An 18,684-nucleotide genomic window follows, 5' to 3' on the forward strand; every position below is an offset into this window, starting at 1 on the left:
TAGCACTACGGAATAATTCGTGTCTTAAAGCTGGACTCCATTCATCTACGAAAGCCACTTTCTTCAAAGGTGTCTGTGGCCAAAGTCCATAAATGTAATGTAATCTAATGTCGGATCACATTCTTGATTTGAAACAAGGAATAAGAAAGACTCCGCGGCAATTTCATTTAAGGATTCTTTTTTTTATTTTTAAAACATTTTTTGGCCAATGCAGCCATTTTGAACGACAAGATCATTGTCGTTTACAAAGTTACAAAGACATGGTTCAGCTTAAAAGCCATATACCAAATATTTATTGGAAAATATATTTCCTGTACAGAGGACTTTGATATAAATCTAGGTGTCATAATTATATATGGTTTACCACAAAAATAAACAATAACAATCACATTTAGAACAAGGGAATAGTAGAAGAGGTAGGTATACATTTTACATTTTTTTCTCAATGTAAAACCATTAATTTTGGAAAGCGCATATATTGGGGCTTAAGTTGTAGATACTTGAGAGTTTCACAAGAGTACTTTGCAGAGAAATATTTATCTACTAGGATTTACACAGCCCTTTCCAATTATGTATTTTGGTTTCAAAGGCACCACTTATTTTTATCGTAACAGGATGGTCAATTTACATTTAGAAACCTGCAAGAAATAAATATGCCTTTCTGAACTGCATTAGCATTGTTAATCTCATCACTGTGTATCTTCGTGTCATTTTGATTTTGCATGAAAGGCTGCTTCATGGGATCAGAAATGACTAAAACGGTCCCTGCTACGAGAGACAAAAACACTGCTATGAGAGACAAAAACACTTTTACAGAAGTCTGCTGGGTGAGCGTGGGCCGAAGAAGCTGAATGAACAGACTTATTTAGTGTCAACTCACCAAAAACCAAGATGAAATCAAGCATTTTATGCCGAGATAAAACAGCCAACGTTTAAGAACATATCCTTAATGAAGAAGCAGCCATGCTTCTCACTATTAGCCAAAATATAAACTCTTTTAATCTATGACGTCCCAAACACTTGATAAGGTATCAAAGTTAAATATTTAGAAACAGATATAGACCATGCTGTAACGAAAACATTGCCCTCAAGTTGTTTCTTATTTAAAACTGTGGATTATACACCACTAGAGGGTGGTATGTGACTCCAATGAAATATACATTTGGTTGGTAGAGTGACAAGTACGATCAGGAATTTAGAAGTGCATAAGTACTGCATGGCTTTGCCACGGTTGCATTGTGATGATGGACATAATAAACATATACTCTACGGAAAGGACTGACACTTCTGAAAAGGGCTAACAAGGAACATAAACAAACATTAAGTATGTCAGCTCCATGTATGTATTAAGGAAGAAATGCCCATTTAATTGTCCCAGTATAATAGGAGAAAAACATTTAAAACGCAAATCCAAGGCGACGCTTTTCTCTACACAAATAAGGATAAAATTCTGGCTGAATATTTTAAATGTCACATTCACAGTAAAACAAAAATGGAATCTAAACAGTAGATTATCACATTTCTTTAGTTTGCGTTTACAGTACCAAGTGTGATTATTTTAAAATATTAACGTTCTGTGTATTAAAAATCAGGCATATTTATGACTCACAGTCATACAAAATGAACCGAGAAACAGCACAGGAAGAATCCAGAATAAAGGCCATACAGTAAATTTACAGTACATTTCAGAATACTGGAAGATGAGACGTGATGAATTTGGATAGGACAAGTGCAAGCGTTCGCAACTGTGAAGAAGCAACACAAACAAAATTCATCATGGCGGTCAATAGAAATGCCTTGTGCGCCAGAAATGGTAATCAAAACAGACGATAAACAAAGCAAAGCGGCTACGTGACATAAATAACCTTAGCAACAGAAGGTACAGTATAGCTTCTTATAAAGAAAAAAAGAATGTCAGAAACATCTTGTAAAACAGCAGAAGTTTGTGTTCCACATTGAAGTACATCAACTATTTGTATCAAGAAAAGGATTCAGAAAACCAGTCATAGTTTTAGTTCAAATTAAAAAAAGGTTGAGAGTTGAAGGGCTTTAGATACAGTATTGATTCAATCTTGAGATACGTTATTTGTTCTCTGTGTTTTTTTTGTATAAATTTGAAGCAGCGTAGGCCTCCATTTTAAAATGCTTCCACTCGTAGGAAATTAAGCACGAGTAGAGCATGTACACTGAACCCAAATCATTGAAAACAAAGTCAACAAATCTGAATGTACAATAAATCACAGTTAACTTTATTTCAACAATAATCCTATTGGCACCATTATATCTGTGGCTTTCATGACTGATCGAAGAAAACTCAATGATTTTAATCAATGATTAAACTGTTGAAAGACACAATAAAAAATGTCGTAAGATGCTCATAGAATGAGAATGTATTTCAGATAAAATAGAGAAATAAATAAGATTGGGCTTGTAGTTTGAATCATAACTGGGGGAAATTTGAGAGGGCGAATCGTAACATGCGGACGCACCGACATCCTTCCGACTGCACTTTCACCTGATATTACTGGGCCACTTGCCCATCACGCTGTGGCGTCTTCTCCGCTGTGATATCCGATAGTCCGACTGTCCCGTCCTGTGTCATACCCTCACTCGTCACCGATGGGCACATTCGCGCCAAAATGAATTCACACCTATTCCCTCTCTCACTCACTCTCCCACTTACTCCAGTACTCCAATCCTATTGCCGCTCTCTCTCTCTCTCTCTCTCTCTCTCTCTCTCTCTCTCAGACTCTCGACAGCGGGAAGCACAGTGGTTGCTCGGGAGCGAGCGTACGGTGAGGTGTGTGGAGGTGAACCCTGTGGTCGGGGGATGAGCCTGAGGGAGGGGGGGTAAAGATCATCAGTGACGTCTGGCTGGTTGTGATTGAGTGCAGTCCCCCCCGGGCAGGAGGGGGGGGGGGGGGGCAGCGGGTCTGTTTGGGAGCTGGCAGTAGCGGTCTGTGGCTGCAGGCGGGTGGCTCAGCGTCAGTGCTGGCAGTGGATCTTGTTCTCAGCCTGGTCCAGCAGGTCCAGCATCTCGTGTATGATGGCCTGCAGGGCGCGGGCCAGCGCCTCGGCGCTGTACGGCTTCCCCAGCGGGGGCACGTGCACGAAGGCCGAACGCCCGCGGCTCAGGTACAGAGAGGTGTAGTAGGTGAAGTCACACAGGTACCTGCCAGGTGGACAGGGGGACGGGCAGGGAAATGGCTTATTCATGTCCTTATAGAGTCACACTGTGTGTGTGTGTGTGTATGTGCGAGAGAGAGAGAGTGAGAGAGAGAGTGTGAGTGTGTGTGTGTGTGTGTGTGAGACAGAGAGAGTGAGAGAGAGTGTGAGTGTGTGTGTGTGTGTGTGTGTGTGAGAGTGTGTGAGTATGTGTGAGAGAGAGTGTGTATGTGTGTGTGAGTGTATGTGCGAGAGAGAGAGAATGTGTGTGAGTGTGTGTGTATGTGTGTGTGAGAGAGAGAGTGTGTGAGTGTATATGTGTGAGAGAGAGAGTGTGTGTGTCTGTGTGTGTGTGTGTGTGTGTGAGAGAGAGAGAGAGAGAGATAAATCTCTGCCATTAAGGCCAAAAATATCCAGATGCCATCGCAGGTACAGAGAACAGATTTGCGAACAAGAGCTTCCATTTTATTTTTAAGCTATTAATGAGTGCTTAACTCAAGGTAGCAAGTAAAAAAAAAAGATGACGCAGTTCTCTCCAATTAACTCCTGTGTTGATGCTTTAGTTTTTTTAAAAGCTAAAAGACTGTCATCAGCATCAAAGACTATTTTGCTAATGAAACAGATTGCCAAACTTTTTAATCTAGCTTCATCGAGAATGAAAATGGATATTCTATGAATACAGTACATTAATACATATAATAATAATAATTGTGTAAGAAGCAATGAATGCATTCGCAACACATGTATCGCCAATAATGCATTTTAATATAACATAAAAATTTCTAAAACCTTCTTATGATGATATGAACGGTGTGGTCATGTTGGAGAATTCCAGTTCATGGTACAAACACACCAAATCTATAATCACCAGCACTATACAAACATTCTACTAACACTAACTAATGCTAATGCTAATGCTAACTTGGCATTAGTTAGCTTTGCCATTAGCATGCTAACCACTCCCAATAAGGCGGTCCACTTACCGGCCAGCGTCCTTGGACACAGAAACAGCCACCCCCAGCCCCGCGGAGGTCACCCTCTTGCACACGGAGTCCATGTCGATGATGGAGTCGATGCAGTCAGGTCCCCCCTCAACGCAGCACTGGGCGTCAGGGGAGAAACTGCAGTTGTCCAGGCCTTTATAACCGTGGTTGCGACCACACTTCTCCAAGGTGACGGTGGTTGCCATGCCCGACAGCCCTACGTGTACCACCAGCTGAGAGACAGGAGCATTTTAAAGGATGGCAACAATGAGTCACAATGGCTGGGACGCAGGAGGTTAAAGTTATTCATCAAGTAGTGGCTAAAAATAATTATACAAATCACACAGGTTGTACAGGTTGTGCATCTTGTTTGATAGTCTTTTAAACGTGACGTCAGGCTGCATCAGCGGGGGGCTTGTGTGAGCAAGCCCTTTCATCAGATCAATGACTATTTAGATTGCCTTTTCAGCTTGTAGCGTTGAGCGAAAGTGGACCAGAATGGAAAGTAAAAATCTCTCTGGCTGTGCATGACTGGACTTTGCCGTCCCACGCTGTGACAGTGTGGAAAAGAACAGCCGCGATTCCGACCCTAACCTGTGGATGGTACTGTTTCCATAGCGATGGTACCAGGCTCTGGACGGTCTGGTACTCCACAGGTACCTCACACACGTGCAGGTCCACCTCATGACCCAGACCCAGCTTCTTCAGTTCCTGCAGAAACAGGAACACACAGCTCATTCAGAAACCCTGTTTCCTGTCTCTTAACCGAAGGCATAGCACGTTAACACTAGCCGTGAACACAGGGGAACTGCTTTGCCACTGTTTAATGTTGCCTAACAAATGCAGAAATATATATGAAAATTTAGAAATGCTAGCCCGGAGAGAATGGAAAGATAAAAGGCTGAAGATAAAAATGGAAAAAGTTGCTTCATGATGGTATTTGAGACACGATGGGCCAGTTTCATAGACACCAATTAAGCTTAGTGCTTGATCTCCATTAAAAAATTTTATTGGCTTAATCGGTGTTTGTGAAACTGGCCCTATGAGCATGTGTGTACTGTGTGTTTTTCCTTACCTAGATTGGTCTTTTAAACCACCATTCATCATTATTAAATTCATCATTCAAAACCAGTGACACAACTGAAAAAAAAAAAAAAAAGAAATCACAGGTTCTTTGAAATTCTAATAAATGTGTCCAGAGGTGGCCCTGTCCAGTGTAATTATTAATCAAATTACACACCCAGCAAAATAAATGTGAATCAGGCAGACCACCACCACAACCACAACAAACAATTAAGACCAACCTGAGCTAATGGGGCGGCCATTTTGGGGGAAAAACGTGGGGGGGAGATGGGAGCAACCCAATGTCCATTCAGTGCGTTGCCTCCCCCCCCCTGCACCGGGCCACAGACCTCGGCCGCCGGCCCCCATAAATATTGAAACGAGTCTTGTTTGACCAAGTCCCTGACCCCTACACAAAGCAGCCCTTTGTTTGCGTTTAATATCCTTATCAGGTCTGTCTAGACACCCTGACAACCATTGTCCCCTTCTAATTTCCCAATAAAGGGCCCGCGCCCCTCCCCCAGCCTGGCCCGCACATTAACCTCTCTCCTGCTCCGGCCCTCGATTCAAATTCACAACTCACGCAGGCACGGTGACGCAGGCTGCAGATAACAACACGTTTTCCAATGAAATCAGCTTTGCTTTCAATTAGGACTACTACTATTGCTGCTGCTTCTTCTTCTTCTTCTTCTTCTCCCCCCCCCCACCCAGGAGGCAAACCACGGCCTAGTCCTCCACAACAGAAGGAAGCACTTTAATTAACATCAAAGGCTCAGACTCTTTCTTCTCTGGAAGGAATTCTGGGACTTTCCCAGTGAGCTTACCCAGGAACCCATGAGACCTAAGATTTTCTGATATTCCGCAAAGTTTGCACACAAGGTATTTCCATTTCCATTCGTGACATAATCTCCGATGAGTGTCTTGAATGATAAAACGGCAACTTCAAAATAAAAATAGAAGCGATTTAAGTAGTCTGCTGAGCAAATAAATATTAAAATAATAACAATATGATGAAGTCATTAATCTTCAGACATGCCCGGGTTTTATTTAAGATGTTTCTCTTTCAGATTTTGTTAATACAAACAAGACTAACAATCATTTGAGTATTAACATTTTTAGATGTAGAAAGTCCATCTGCAACTGGAATAAAATAGTTGGAAGTATAGGATATCACTAATAAACTAGCAAAGTCTAAGTTTTAAGGAATTTATGCTCTTTCTTTAACTTTGAGACTTATGGGGCCACACTGTCAGTGAGAGAAACAGCACAATCATAAACAAGGATGAAGCCTACACCTAACTGTGAGTTACTCCGCACAACATTGTAGTTTTATAATTGGTGATTCACAGCCTGGGGTTTAGCTTGTTTACAACCGCCAACCCACAGTCGGAGAAAGCGCTAATACATTTATCAATTTCCGCCTAAATTTACTGCCAGTTCGGTCTCTGCTTAGGAGCACTGCGGGCACTTAGTTAAGTTGCTTTAGATTGATTTTTGCCTCTCCTCATTGAGATGCAGCTCACAGGGGTGAAGGAGCCTCGGAGAGAGAGACTCAAAGGTTTGCTGCGCTGCTGTTCCCTCTGCCTGCAACTGCACTCACATCTCAACGCTGACGCCAGGCCACCCAAACGCGGGAGGTAACACGAGCCAGTTCCCGTCACCTTAAAAACACAAGGTCTTCAACCTACCTGCCATAGAACTGACACAGACCTTAACATTCAGCCGGGGATTATTGTATCTGACACCGACACGAGGTAGCATAGCCAGTTCTCTTTAACTCATGCACAAGGTCTTCAACCTACCTGCTATAGAACTGACACAGACCTTAGCATTCGGCCGGGGATCGCGACATATTTCATAAACTGTGCATCAACAGGCTTCATGCTCTGAGAAAGCTTTTTGTTTATAAACACTTTTGTGCAATGGAGGAGGTGCTGACGGTAAAGACTCAATTCAGAAATAGACTCGATGACGAGGAAGTCAAGGTGAACTGCTTTTCTTCCTGGGCTTTCGCTGTGCGCGAACGCGGTTGGCCGTGTGCGGATTGAAATCAGTCATCCATCCTGTGAGGTTCAGTCATGTGAGTTCTGAGTGGTGTGGAAAATCAAGTGTGTAACACCACAGCGCTGGAACTGAAACAGCCACCATAACACGTGAAAAGAGAGCTGAGGAGAGGGTGCTTTGCAGTCGGTGAAAGGTGTTGAAGGGTCTCCTACCTGCACCGCCACCCAGCTGGCATTGACGGAGTGCTCTCCAAAGGGCCCAAAACCTGAGAAATAAAGGAGAGCAGATGCACAAAAGTGTTACGTGAACGGTCTCCATCAACAACTCCAAGTAAGGTAACCCAGAAAACCCAGGTGCAGTTGTTGGCACACATCAGGACAGTTCGGCAACTGCTGCAGTCTCTAAACTGGTTGGTTACCTTAAAACTAGAAACCGATTTCCCCCTGTAAAAACAGACTCGTTGCCTTCCTATCAAGTGCCTACCCCACTTGAAGCGTTGAGCAGAGGATGTACAAATTTCAACAGGTCCTACATCTCTGAAGGACAAAAAAAAAAAAAAAAAAAACATCCATTAACTAGATCAGTGCCTCCCATCCATAGTACTGAGGACACTTCATATATGCCAGCCTCACTCCAGTTAATGGATATCAAGTTTCAGGTAAGTATTCGATTAATAGTTTGAAAGGAAAGCTTGAAAGGAATACACCTACAACTGCAACCCACACTACCTATGTCAGTCCTCCACCGGCTACACCTTGTACATGCTACCTGCTACGTCATAGTTATCTGGCGTCTGTGGTCCATCAGCATACTCTTATCTTACTATACTTCCAGTGACCTGTCCCAGCTCAGTTCAGACACTGTACAGCCTCTGTTCAGCCACCATGGGGAGTCAAATATGGCCGTGACACTAGGCCTACAGTTTGGAGCATATTTGATTTGTGTCATCAGTTTACATTGACACGGTAAATGATAAACGGTAAATGGTTGGCGTTTATATAGCGCCTTTATTCAAAGCGCTGTACAACTGATGCTTCTCATTCAGCCATTCATACACACACTCACACACCAATGGCGATTGTTGACACCGTTTCCACACTGCAAAAATGTTTGTCTTTTAGTTTTGAAATTTGTATCTTTTTCCTCTCAAGTAGAAAATATTGCTATACTATGAGTTAACATTTGCTTGACAAGTCACATTTTCTTACCCCATTGGCAAATCTTGTAATGAGCTAAACTGCCTCATGTCACTGGCAATATTTTTTTCTTTTTTTTTATCAACATATAAGACTAAAATGCTTGTGGAGATGGGCTTATTTTGGGGTTTTTGCAGTGCAGCTGGAGCTCCAGTGACTGTAGGCACACTTCTGCTTCATGCCACTCCCCTGGAGACAAAAACCCCATCAATGTCAAAATGCCACAGCCATCTTGAAAGTGGTCATGGCAACTGCAGCTTGGGGTCTGTATAAAGTACCGAGCAGCGTGTAGCTCAGTGGCTAAGGTAGGTGACTGGGACCCGGAAGGTTTGTGGTTCGAGCCCCGGTCTAGCCACAATAAGATCCGCACAGCTGTTGGGCCCTTGAGCAAGGCCCTTAACCCTGCATTGCTCCAGGTGAGACTGTACCCTGTTTAGTCTAATCAACTAAGTCACTTTGGATAAAAGAATCAGCTAAATAACAAATTATTCTACATGTTTTATCTTAACTTATGAAATGGGGATGGTTGATCATAAAATCATAAATCATAAAACACATTGTGTTAATATTCGAAAATATCATATTTGGAATTATGACTCCATAACTTCATGAATTCAATACCTTAATGGTAATTTGGCGAACAGCTGAATTACCCAGAAAAGTAATTTTAGTAAATGACATTATATAATTATAATTAGTATAATTGTCTTTCATCTGAAATTCACGTCTGATGTTCTCTCATCCTGGAAAGTGGTACAGATTGCACTTCACCTTTCGAAACGTCACCTTTCAAAACACTGGTTTAGCTGCTCGGTCTGCTGTCTCAAAACAACTCTCAAATAGCAGAATGGCAGCTTCCACTCAAAAGTGGAACATTTTCTGCAAGCTACTTTACAGCCACGGTGAATTTTATGTTAGGAGGACATCTGACTTTGGCCCGAATGTATTGAAACCACTCAAGTACAGCCAACATTCAGTGTTGTTTACACATTCCAGAGAGGAAGAAAAGTCAAGAGTCTGCACCGATCAAATTGTTCCCTTGTCGACTGTTCCGCAGTGAAAGTTATGACGATGTCTACCACTGCAACTCACCTTATTCAAATAAAATCACATTGTTTTCCAAGTGGCATGTCCAAACATACAATATTATATACAAAGAAAGTACGATTGGCATGATCAGTCGAAATGCTTCTGGTCTAGATTGTCAAGGAATAGCTCGGAGCATAAATACCAAAAATAGTTGTGACGAAAGCAATATTCCGCTCCGTCGAGAAAGTTGTGAAGCTATTACAATAGACCAGTTGGGACGGTGTTTTCATAGAATGCCATAACACTGGCCCCAGAATTAATCGCCCATTCTGTTCTCTTGGGACTATCTGTTTGAGGGGGTGACTGGAGGGGGGAGAAGGGTCGGCAGCTGCTTGTCAGCTTTCTTTTGTGTGCAACACTGTTCCCAGGCAATCTGCATGTTTTATCTGGCTGACCCGAGATTTCCACAGGGCTTTGTGTCTGGAAGGGATACTCCGGTCGGCAGTAGGCAGCTGGCTTATTTTCAACTACTGTCGATTAGTTCTTATTTTTAAACGTTACAGTCTGCAACGAGTACGCTACGCCGGCGACAGTGCCCGTAACACCAAGGTTTCACAAGACTTCGTGCGCACGTCGATGCGCTTTCCAACTTCCATTGTAGGAACTGACTGTCATCATAATGGGAAGAAATGAGTCAGCCTATTGTCATTAAAAAAAATGCGGATAACTTTACTTTATCGTGCACAAGATAAATTTGTCCGCGTTATTCATAAGGCCTAGGGTTTAGATTTCGTTGCGCTTAACAGATTGTGCCATTCAAGAGACACAACTAATTAGCTAGATTAGAATAAAACTCTCATTCTATACATGTCATCATTCTAAATGGACATTAACTACCACTCATCAGACACCTTTAAATAAACACACGAAGTAGTTAGCCTACTGCAGATCTTAACAACAAGATCTTGTTGTCGTTGAAATTGTGTTACAATTCACCATCAAGCGAAATAAAACAAAAAAACCGGTATAGAAACGGTATATATTTGTTTGGCGTGCGGGAAATGAAGAAAATACGTAGGTCAAGGATGTGGCATTTGAATTATATATGGATACATTGTTTGTCACTCCCGGTTTCAACGCTGGACTTGTGCAGCTGGACAGTAAGAATATGAAGCGAACCACACAAAGCAAGCAGAGTAAAGTTGACAACACTTACCTGTCACTATAACAGTCCTCTTACTGTTATTCATCGTCGTCCGGTGGCTATTATTTCAAATAACCTGCGTAATCTACAATAATCTAACAGGAGATCCGCCCGTGCAAAGGGTTTCGCCCTGTCTCTTCACTTTTTCTGACGGCAACCGGTTTAGTTGCAGTTGCCCCTTCTCTTTCCCCGTCTTTCTCGCTCTCTCCTTGATAGGCTGCGTGTGACGTAATCGCGTAAAACACCTGCATCAGCTGATTCTACGTAAACATTCGACCGCCTGTGGATGATTCTGTGACGCGTACTCCGTTAACAACAATTACTGGGAGGCTGTCTGCTGTATGAATGTAAGACTGCATCGAATAATTCTGATAAAATAACTGCACTCTCACTCAAAATATTTGAAAGCGCTTTCAATTTCACAGCTTTCTATGTCCGGTTGCCGTAATGAGTAGCGCAGGAGCAGCACAATGATCTCAAATGAGCTCACGGAAATGGACACGTATCCTGTAGCTTCGACATTAATTCATTAGTTACACTTCTTTTCTATAGCTATTTAGGATATTTACACTGCTGCAGAGAAGTTCTGTTGTGGGACTGTATTTGAAAGCATCATAAGCACAGACACACTCGGGGGGAGTAAGTCGGGAACCTTTTTAACATTTGTCTGGTAGCCATTAGAGTTGAGTTATTCTATGTATTGCACAATTAAGGTTGTGAAATATTAGCCCGCAATACTGCCAAGGACAAAGACTGAGCCACGTGCTCTCTTGACAGTTGGTTGTCAGCCAAGTGGCAACAGAGGATATCCTTCTCTACCACTGAATGGAAAAGCAAAAGTGCGAAATTCAATCACAAGGACACATTTAAACCCCTTGTAATGAAGTGTATAGGCTATGGCAGCAACTCCCTTCACCAATGTATTGAACAAAAGCTGAAATCACATCCATTCTCAGGCGAACACCTCTCACCATTACGAATACAATTGCGTTTTTATTTAAAACAGAAATCAGTTTGCACATAAAATTCATAGCTTGGATATCAAACCCATCAAAAATAAATTATCCCTCTTTTATTATGATGGCCTATGTAACAAAATCTGGTATTTTGGAAACATCAGTGAAAAAATCAAAATTTGCTTTGGCCACTGTGACATTACTTCTTATCATACAGTTCTGACAATGGTGTTCGCAATATGAACGGCTCATTTAGGTTTGAAACGGAAATATTTTGTGGTGCACACAGCACACACAATTCAGATTTTTCTCACTGCAACCTACAGTGACTGAAATGGAAAAGTCTTAGTAAAGGAGTGTCAGATATAATGTTAGGTGTGTAAGGAATGTAAGGAAGGTCACAGAGAGATTAGCAAAAACAGAGTTTGGGGGGTGCATTTCATTAGTAACACAGAGCCAGTGATGGTGAGAGAGAAATCGGTCCACCAGGACTAAAGTTGTGCACCTCTTGGAAAAAATACCCCAAATCAACAACAGGATAAAATTAAATAATTCAATGTTTTTTCTATATCAGCCTTATACCAAACGTTGGAAGTTGTTCAAGTATGTATACACAAGGTGGCACCATTGAGCCAAGTTACCCAGAGGAAAACCCATATTCTGCTTTAAAACCCCTTTCTCTCCAAAACCGTGACCATAGTGTGGTGTGAATAGCTCAAACGCGGGTTGACACTGTGTTCGATATCCTGTGTCAGCCCCAAGGTTTTGTGTGAAAGGGGTATAATAAGTGATGCATCCGTGTGTTTGTGTTTCTCACCGTGCAAAGGCTGCAGTAATTTCTGGGATGGATAGTCAACACTGCACTACATTTGAAGGAGCACCACAAGGTGCATAGCAGGGGTCATGGGCATGGTGAGGGGGGAAGTGGTGTCCAAGACTACATTACATTACATTACATTATTGGCATTTGGCAGATGCTCTTATCCAGAGCGACGTACATTTGTTTAGACTAAGCAGGGGACAATCCTCCCCTGGAGCAATGCAGGGTTAAGGGCCTTGCTCAAGGGCCCAATGGCTGTGCGGATCTTATTGTGGCTTATTGTGGATTAGAACCACCGACCTTGGGTGTCCCAGTCATTTACCTTAACCGCTACGCTACAGGCCGCGCAAGACTAACCATACAAAGCGAAAAACACCCTCTAAATGTTTCACTGTGTGGGCGACTAGGCTAGGTTCTTTTGTGTTCCTGCTGCTCCGATATAAATGTCATCCTGAACATTTTAACATGGCCGATTGCCTTTGAGGCGAACCCCGGACACAGATAAGAATAACTCATTTGCATTAGAGGTGATTGTATTGTGTATATTATGTGCCTGTCTGTTCTATTTGTTTTTTTAATCCCTGGACTGGTGCTCTATGACTCACAGATTCTGCAGAGCTAAGAAGAGGTATCCCATAGGATTTTTGCCACCTAAGATGCAGCCAGTAGAATATTTGTTTTGTTGTAAGTGGTGTCTGTATGCACAATTATGTACACAGTGAGCTCCATAAGTATTGGCACAAAGACATATTCTTCTTCTTGAATCGGCTCTGTATGCCACAGGAATGCCGAAACGTCTGTGTGTTTTGTTCCCCTGCTGCTTTCAATAACTACTTATAAAGAAGAATATAGTATATTTTGCAAGGTGCATTTCTGTGTGCGAACCATTTATTTTCATGAAGTAGATGTAGTTAAAGTGGAAGTGTTCTGCTTCACTGTAGAGGTTTTTGTTTATGATTTGCACTTTATTGTACATCGCTCTGGATAAGAATGGAATAAATGGAATATAATGGAATGGAATGGAATATCTTCCTTGGCTGTTGACAAACACCAATAATAGACTCCAAAGGCAATGAAAAGCCTAGAATCAAGACTAGATACTGAAAGCTCTCTTACACCTGCGCTAAGGATTGAACACACCTGAGTAAATAAACCCACGTGAAGCCATTTAAAAAAAAAACTTTAATAAAAACTCAATGAAAATCTACACCTTAGCCACGTGTGAATTGCTTGATTACAAATCAAAAATTGTGGAGTACTGAGCCAAATCAAGAAACAATATCTTTGTTATATTGGCACAAAAGCAATTTTTAATATTTTGACTGAGTCCTCTATCTGACACCGAGACTGTTATATCTTCAATTGTAAAGAAAAATGTAAAAAAAAAAAAAATGTAAAAAACATTTTGAATAGGGGTATATTTTTCAACATCCTGTAGGCCTGCTGTTCTGTAATCGTGGCACTCTGCCATCAAAGTTATTTGTCCAGCGCTTTCTCACATTATTTCCTTTTTAACAGTGCTTTGGAGACCCTGTGAAAGACTTCCTCAGGATGTTTTCAAAATACTGAGCTCGATATTTCTCTTCGTAGGGGACGTGATTATAAAACTTTGAAACTTCGCTTTTTAAGCCCATTCAAAGTTGTTTTCTTTATAGCCCTGTACTGATCAGAGTCACACCACTGAGTACAACATTACTGTAATGGGAAGTATACGCTATACTGAGGGGAACTAGGTTATTGAGCAAATTTTATTAGAAATGATTGTGTGTGTGTGCGTGCGTGCGTGCGTGCGTGCGTGCGTGCGTGCGTGCGTGCGTGCGTGCGTGCGTGCGTGCGTGCGTGCGTGCGTGCGTGCGTGCGTGCGTGCGTGCGTGCGTGCGTGCGTGCGTGCGTGCGTGCGTGCGTGCGTGCGTGCGTGCGTGCGTGCGTGCGTGCGTGCGTGCGTGCGTGCGTGCGTGCGTGCGTGCGTGCGTGCGTGCGTGCGTGCGTGCGTGCGTGCGTGCGTGCGTGCGTGCGTGCGTGCGTGCGTGCGTGCGTGCGTGCGTGCGTGCGTGCGTGCGTGCGTGCGTGCGTGCGTGCGTGCGTGCGTGCGTGCGTGCGTGCGTGCGTGCGTGCGTGCGTGCGTGCGTGCGTGTGTGTGGCGGCCTGTTGCGTAGTGGTTAAGGCACATGACCGGGACCCACAAGGTCGGTCGTTCGATCCCCGGTGTAGCCACAATAAGATCTGCACAGCCGTTGGGCCCTTGAGCAAGGCCCTTAAGAGGATTGTCTCCTGCTTAGTCTAATCAACTGTACGTCGCTCTGGATAAAAGCATCCGCCAAATGCCATTAATGTATAATAAAATGTGTGTGTGTCGGTATGTGTGTATGTGTGTGTGTGTGTGTGTATGAGTACATGTTCATTATCATCATATCCAGAAGAATCTCATGTCGCATGAGTCAACAGATTCACGGTTACGAAAGAGGTGCTCTCCCCATCAGGGAAGACAGCTGATCATCAGATGGCATGGGCTCTGATTAATCGGCCGCAAGGAGCTTTGATCAGCTCCGTATTTGAGCTCAAATATCATTGCACAGGCAAGTTCCGCACGCCAGCTTTCACTCTCTTCATTGTGTACGAATGGGTGACTGATGAATGGTTGGCATTTATATCGTGCCATTTATCCAAAGCGCTGTACAATTGATGCTTCTCATTCACCCCAGTTCATACACACACACACTCACTCACTCGCACACCAACGGCTATCGGCTGCCATGCAAGGCACCAACCAGCTCATCGGGAGCATTCGGTTGGGTTAGACGTCTTGCTCAGGGACACTTTGGCACGCCCAGGGCGGAATCGAACCGGCAACCCTCTGACTGCCAGACGACTGCTCTTACCGCCTGAGCCAATGTCATTGTCATCTTATGACCCATTAAGACAAATGTTACAACATGGGTTTATGAGTTTAGCACTATGTGGCAATGACCCCTTCCCAATTTCCTCTATTATTGCCTAATTGTCACACTGAATGCTTTCAGATCTTGAGACAAAGGGAACCTCAGTAAACACAAAACACATTCAAACACATCTCTATGAAATAAATGAAACAATAGTTCTGTTAAAATGTGTTTTGTATTTAGTCAGGTTCCTTTTGTCTAATTATTACATTTTGTCTGAAGATCCGAAACCGTTCAGTGTGACAAATAAGCTATAATAGTGGAAATCTGGAAGGGGGGGCGAATACTTTTTGACTGCGCCGTAGGCCGATTTAGGCTGCTGTACTGCATCTGTTGTGATGACTGCTCCCGCTGATGGCACCACTGCTGGTGTGAGACGACGTGTCACCACAGAGATTGGAGCAACATCAGCTCAGGAGGTAAGAGCGGCGGTCCCAATCTCCCACCCTGGGTGTGTCGAAGTGTCCCTGAGCAAGACACCTAACCCCCAATCGCTCCCAACGAGCTGATTAATACCTTGCTGTGTGTGTGTGTGTGTGTGTGTGTGTGTGTGTGTGTGTGTGTGAGTGTGTGTGTGTGTGTGTGAGTGTGTGTGAGTGTGTGTGTGTGTGTGTGTGTGTGAATGGGCGAATGAGAGGCACTCATTACAAAGCTCTTTGGATAAAAGCGCGACATAAATGCTGTCTATTTGCCGTGTGCCGTTTAGAGAGACGCTGCTCTCAGGCCATTTCTCCTCCCTGCACTTCCTCCCTTGCCCTGCTGGGCTCGCTCTTTTGGCCTCTCCACCGTTCTCCTGGCACCACACTGAGCAGGCAGTGAGAAAGGACTGTGGTGGTAAAAGATGCGTGTGGTGGCAGGAGGACATCCTGGACAGGTTTTTTTTATTATTAAAATATTTACGCTCCTCTTTCCAGTGCTGACGTCACCTGACCTGCTGTTACGAATGGAAATGTGTTCTGTCACACTGGTCTTTTACCACCGCCGCACTCCTGTTTGAAAGAATGCTTAATGTACTGTTCTTTGTACATTTTCTGATTGTACAATTGAAATTGAACCTATTAACAATTCTAAAATAACCCTGACCCTATCAGGTGTACCAATCTCATTCCTCCCTAACTCCCCTTTCACAGTGTTTTTGCCTTGAAACGAAACCGAGTAGGTTGAAACCACAAACCTTTCTGAAAAGGCAGCCTATTTGACTCGAGTCGTTTCCAAGAGTCAATGATTTTCTCTGCTCCTACCTCCCCACCTCACTCCCCCCCCTCCCCCCCCCCCCCGCCCACAGAGTCCTTTGCCTCTCAACCACCCACACATCCTCCTCCCCCCCCCCCCTGAGCACTGAAGCCCCAACTTCTGCGTCACCATCTATGTCACTGTTACCACGGCAACACCAACGATTCCCCCCCCCCCCCCATCCAATTCCACACCGCTTGCTGATGCTGGCCACTTGCTGATGTCATCACTTCCTCAGTTATTTTAACAGGCGGGCACCAATTGACCAGCTTGCGCTGGTGTATTTATAGATGATGAACGCCTCGCACAAAAAAAATAAAAATGCCAACCTGTAACGTGTTTGGTTTTCCACCCCGAAGAAGACAGACCCCCCCCCCCCCCCCCCGCGTTTGACCTTCATTTCTCCTCTTTCTTCTCCTCCGCATCACTCCATCTCTCCAGCTTCTCTCTCTCTCTCTCTCTGTCTCTCAGTCCTTTCCCCTTCATTAGAAATCACCCCCGATTACTTTGATAAACAGCAATTGTTGCCGTCGATGCGCATTTCATCTTCAATCTTTGCCTTGCTCTATTTCCGTGTGGAATGAATGCGTATTGGGGATACTGACAGCTTTCACTCACTTGCATCACTTGCTGTGCTACACTGTCAGAAAAAAAATGTGCCTGAAAAGGTACAAACGCTTGTCGCTGGGGTACCCTATAGCTGCATGAATTGCAAATGTGTTCCTTAAAGAACAAAAATGTGCCTCCCTTGATTTCTTTTTTTATAAAAAAAATTTATTTTCCTGATTTTTCCCTTTTTCTCCCAATTTGGTAGCCAATTGTACCTCGTCTGATTCAATTGGAGGTAGTCGTATTAGATGTACCGCCCGTACCCCGTCCCTCGGCGGCCCGAATGAGAGCGACACGCCTTCTTCAAGCCGTCTCGTCTCATGCCCGTTGCCGTGATTCCGAGGCGCCCGAGGTGCTTATTGTGCGGCGATCTAATAACCCTGCCAAGTCCCTCCCTCTGGAGCAGCGAGCCAATTATTGCTGCCCCACGTGAGCCGGCCAAAATTGGCTTTTGGCAGGACCGAGAATCGAACCCCGGTCCCCGGTGTGCAACTGCAGCAAACTGCAACCGCAACTCCCTTGATTTCTGAGTGTAGTCAGAGCTGCCTGCCTGACTGATGTCTTCGGGCAACCTCAAAACTGCCTGCTCCACTTCAATTCTCTTATAAATTTGGCCAAATTGCATATGTTCTTTGGGAGATATCTATCTGTCTTCAGGCCTCAAAGTCCAATGAGCATGACTACAGGGTACACTCAGAAATAGAGGTACAAAAAGTGCCTAAATATTTACAAATCCCAGAGAGAATACATACACTCACCAAGCACTTTATTCGGAACATTTTCACTTTATTACACCTACTTATTCATGCGACTATCTAATCAGCCAATCGTGTGGCAGCAGTGCAATGCATAAATCATGTAGATCAGGAGCTTCAGTTAATGTTCACATCAACCATCAGAAAGAAAATGTGATCAAAGTGGCTTTGACTGTGGAATGATTGTTGGTGGCAGACAGGGTGGTTTGAGTATCTCAGAAACTGCTGATCTCCTGGGATTTTCACACGCACTAGTCTCTAGACTTTGCAATGAATGGTGGAAAAAACTAAACAAAATTGAGTGGGCAGCAGTTCTGTAGACAGACGCCTTGTTATTGAGAGAACGTCAGAGGAGAATGGCAGGACTGGTCAAAGCTGATAGGAAGGTGACAGTAACACAAATAACCACACATTACAACAGTGGTATGCAGAAGAGCATCTCTGAACACAACACATCATAACTCGTAAGTGGATAGGCTACAGCAGTAGAAGTCTTAAGAAAGAAGTCTAATAAATACCTAATAAATTGCTCACTGATTGTACATGCACCATAGAGAGTGTGTGTGTAAAATGAGAAAGCCCACAGTATGCACTCCAGAGGCTCCTTGGACAGGCAGATTCACAGCCACCGTACGAAAGGGATCGAACACCCACGTATTCTAGACATTCCACTGCACACATGCAAATTTTGGAGTACATGCGAAATGCAGAGTGTTCTACATTTTCAGT

The 18,684-nt window shown here is 43.6% G+C and overlaps 1 protein-coding gene across 1 annotated transcript; it reads right to left on the minus strand.

The window, feature by feature from the left end:
- Positions 1–161: 161 nt before the first annotated feature.
- On the minus strand, positions 162–10,820 carry LOC133126965 (pyroglutamyl-peptidase 1-like). Its single transcript, XM_061239515.1, has 5 exons — positions 10,656–10,820; positions 7,427–7,479; positions 4,743–4,859; positions 4,149–4,381; positions 162–3,172 (listed from the first exon to the last, which is right to left on the minus strand). The coding sequence occupies exons 1-5, from the start codon at positions 10,687–10,689 to the stop codon at positions 2,986–2,988; spliced, it is 624 nt and encodes a 207-aa protein (XP_061095499.1). The 5' UTR covers positions 10,690–10,820; the 3' UTR covers positions 162–2,985.
- Positions 10,821–18,684: the final 7,864 nt, after the last annotated feature.

This window comes from Conger conger, chromosome 4 (genome assembly GCF_963514075.1).
Source record: "Conger conger chromosome 4, fConCon1.1, whole genome shotgun sequence".
NCBI lineage: Eukaryota > Metazoa > Chordata > Actinopteri > Anguilliformes > Congridae > Conger > Conger conger.

Excerpts from the sequence above, each read along its gene's own strand:
- LOC133126965 (XM_061239515.1), bottom strand. The coding sequence starts at position 10,689 with ATGAATAACAGTAAGAGGACTGTTATAGTGACAG. Across the intron at positions 4,860-7,426 it reads CCAGCTGGGTGGCGGTGCAG|GAACTGAAGAAGCTGGGTCT; the intron begins GTAGGAGACCCT and ends CTGTTTCTGCAG. Across the intron at positions 4,382-4,742 it reads GGAAACAGTACCATCCACAG|CTGGTGGTACACGTAGGGCT; the intron begins GTTAGGGTCGGA and ends CCTGTCTCTCAG.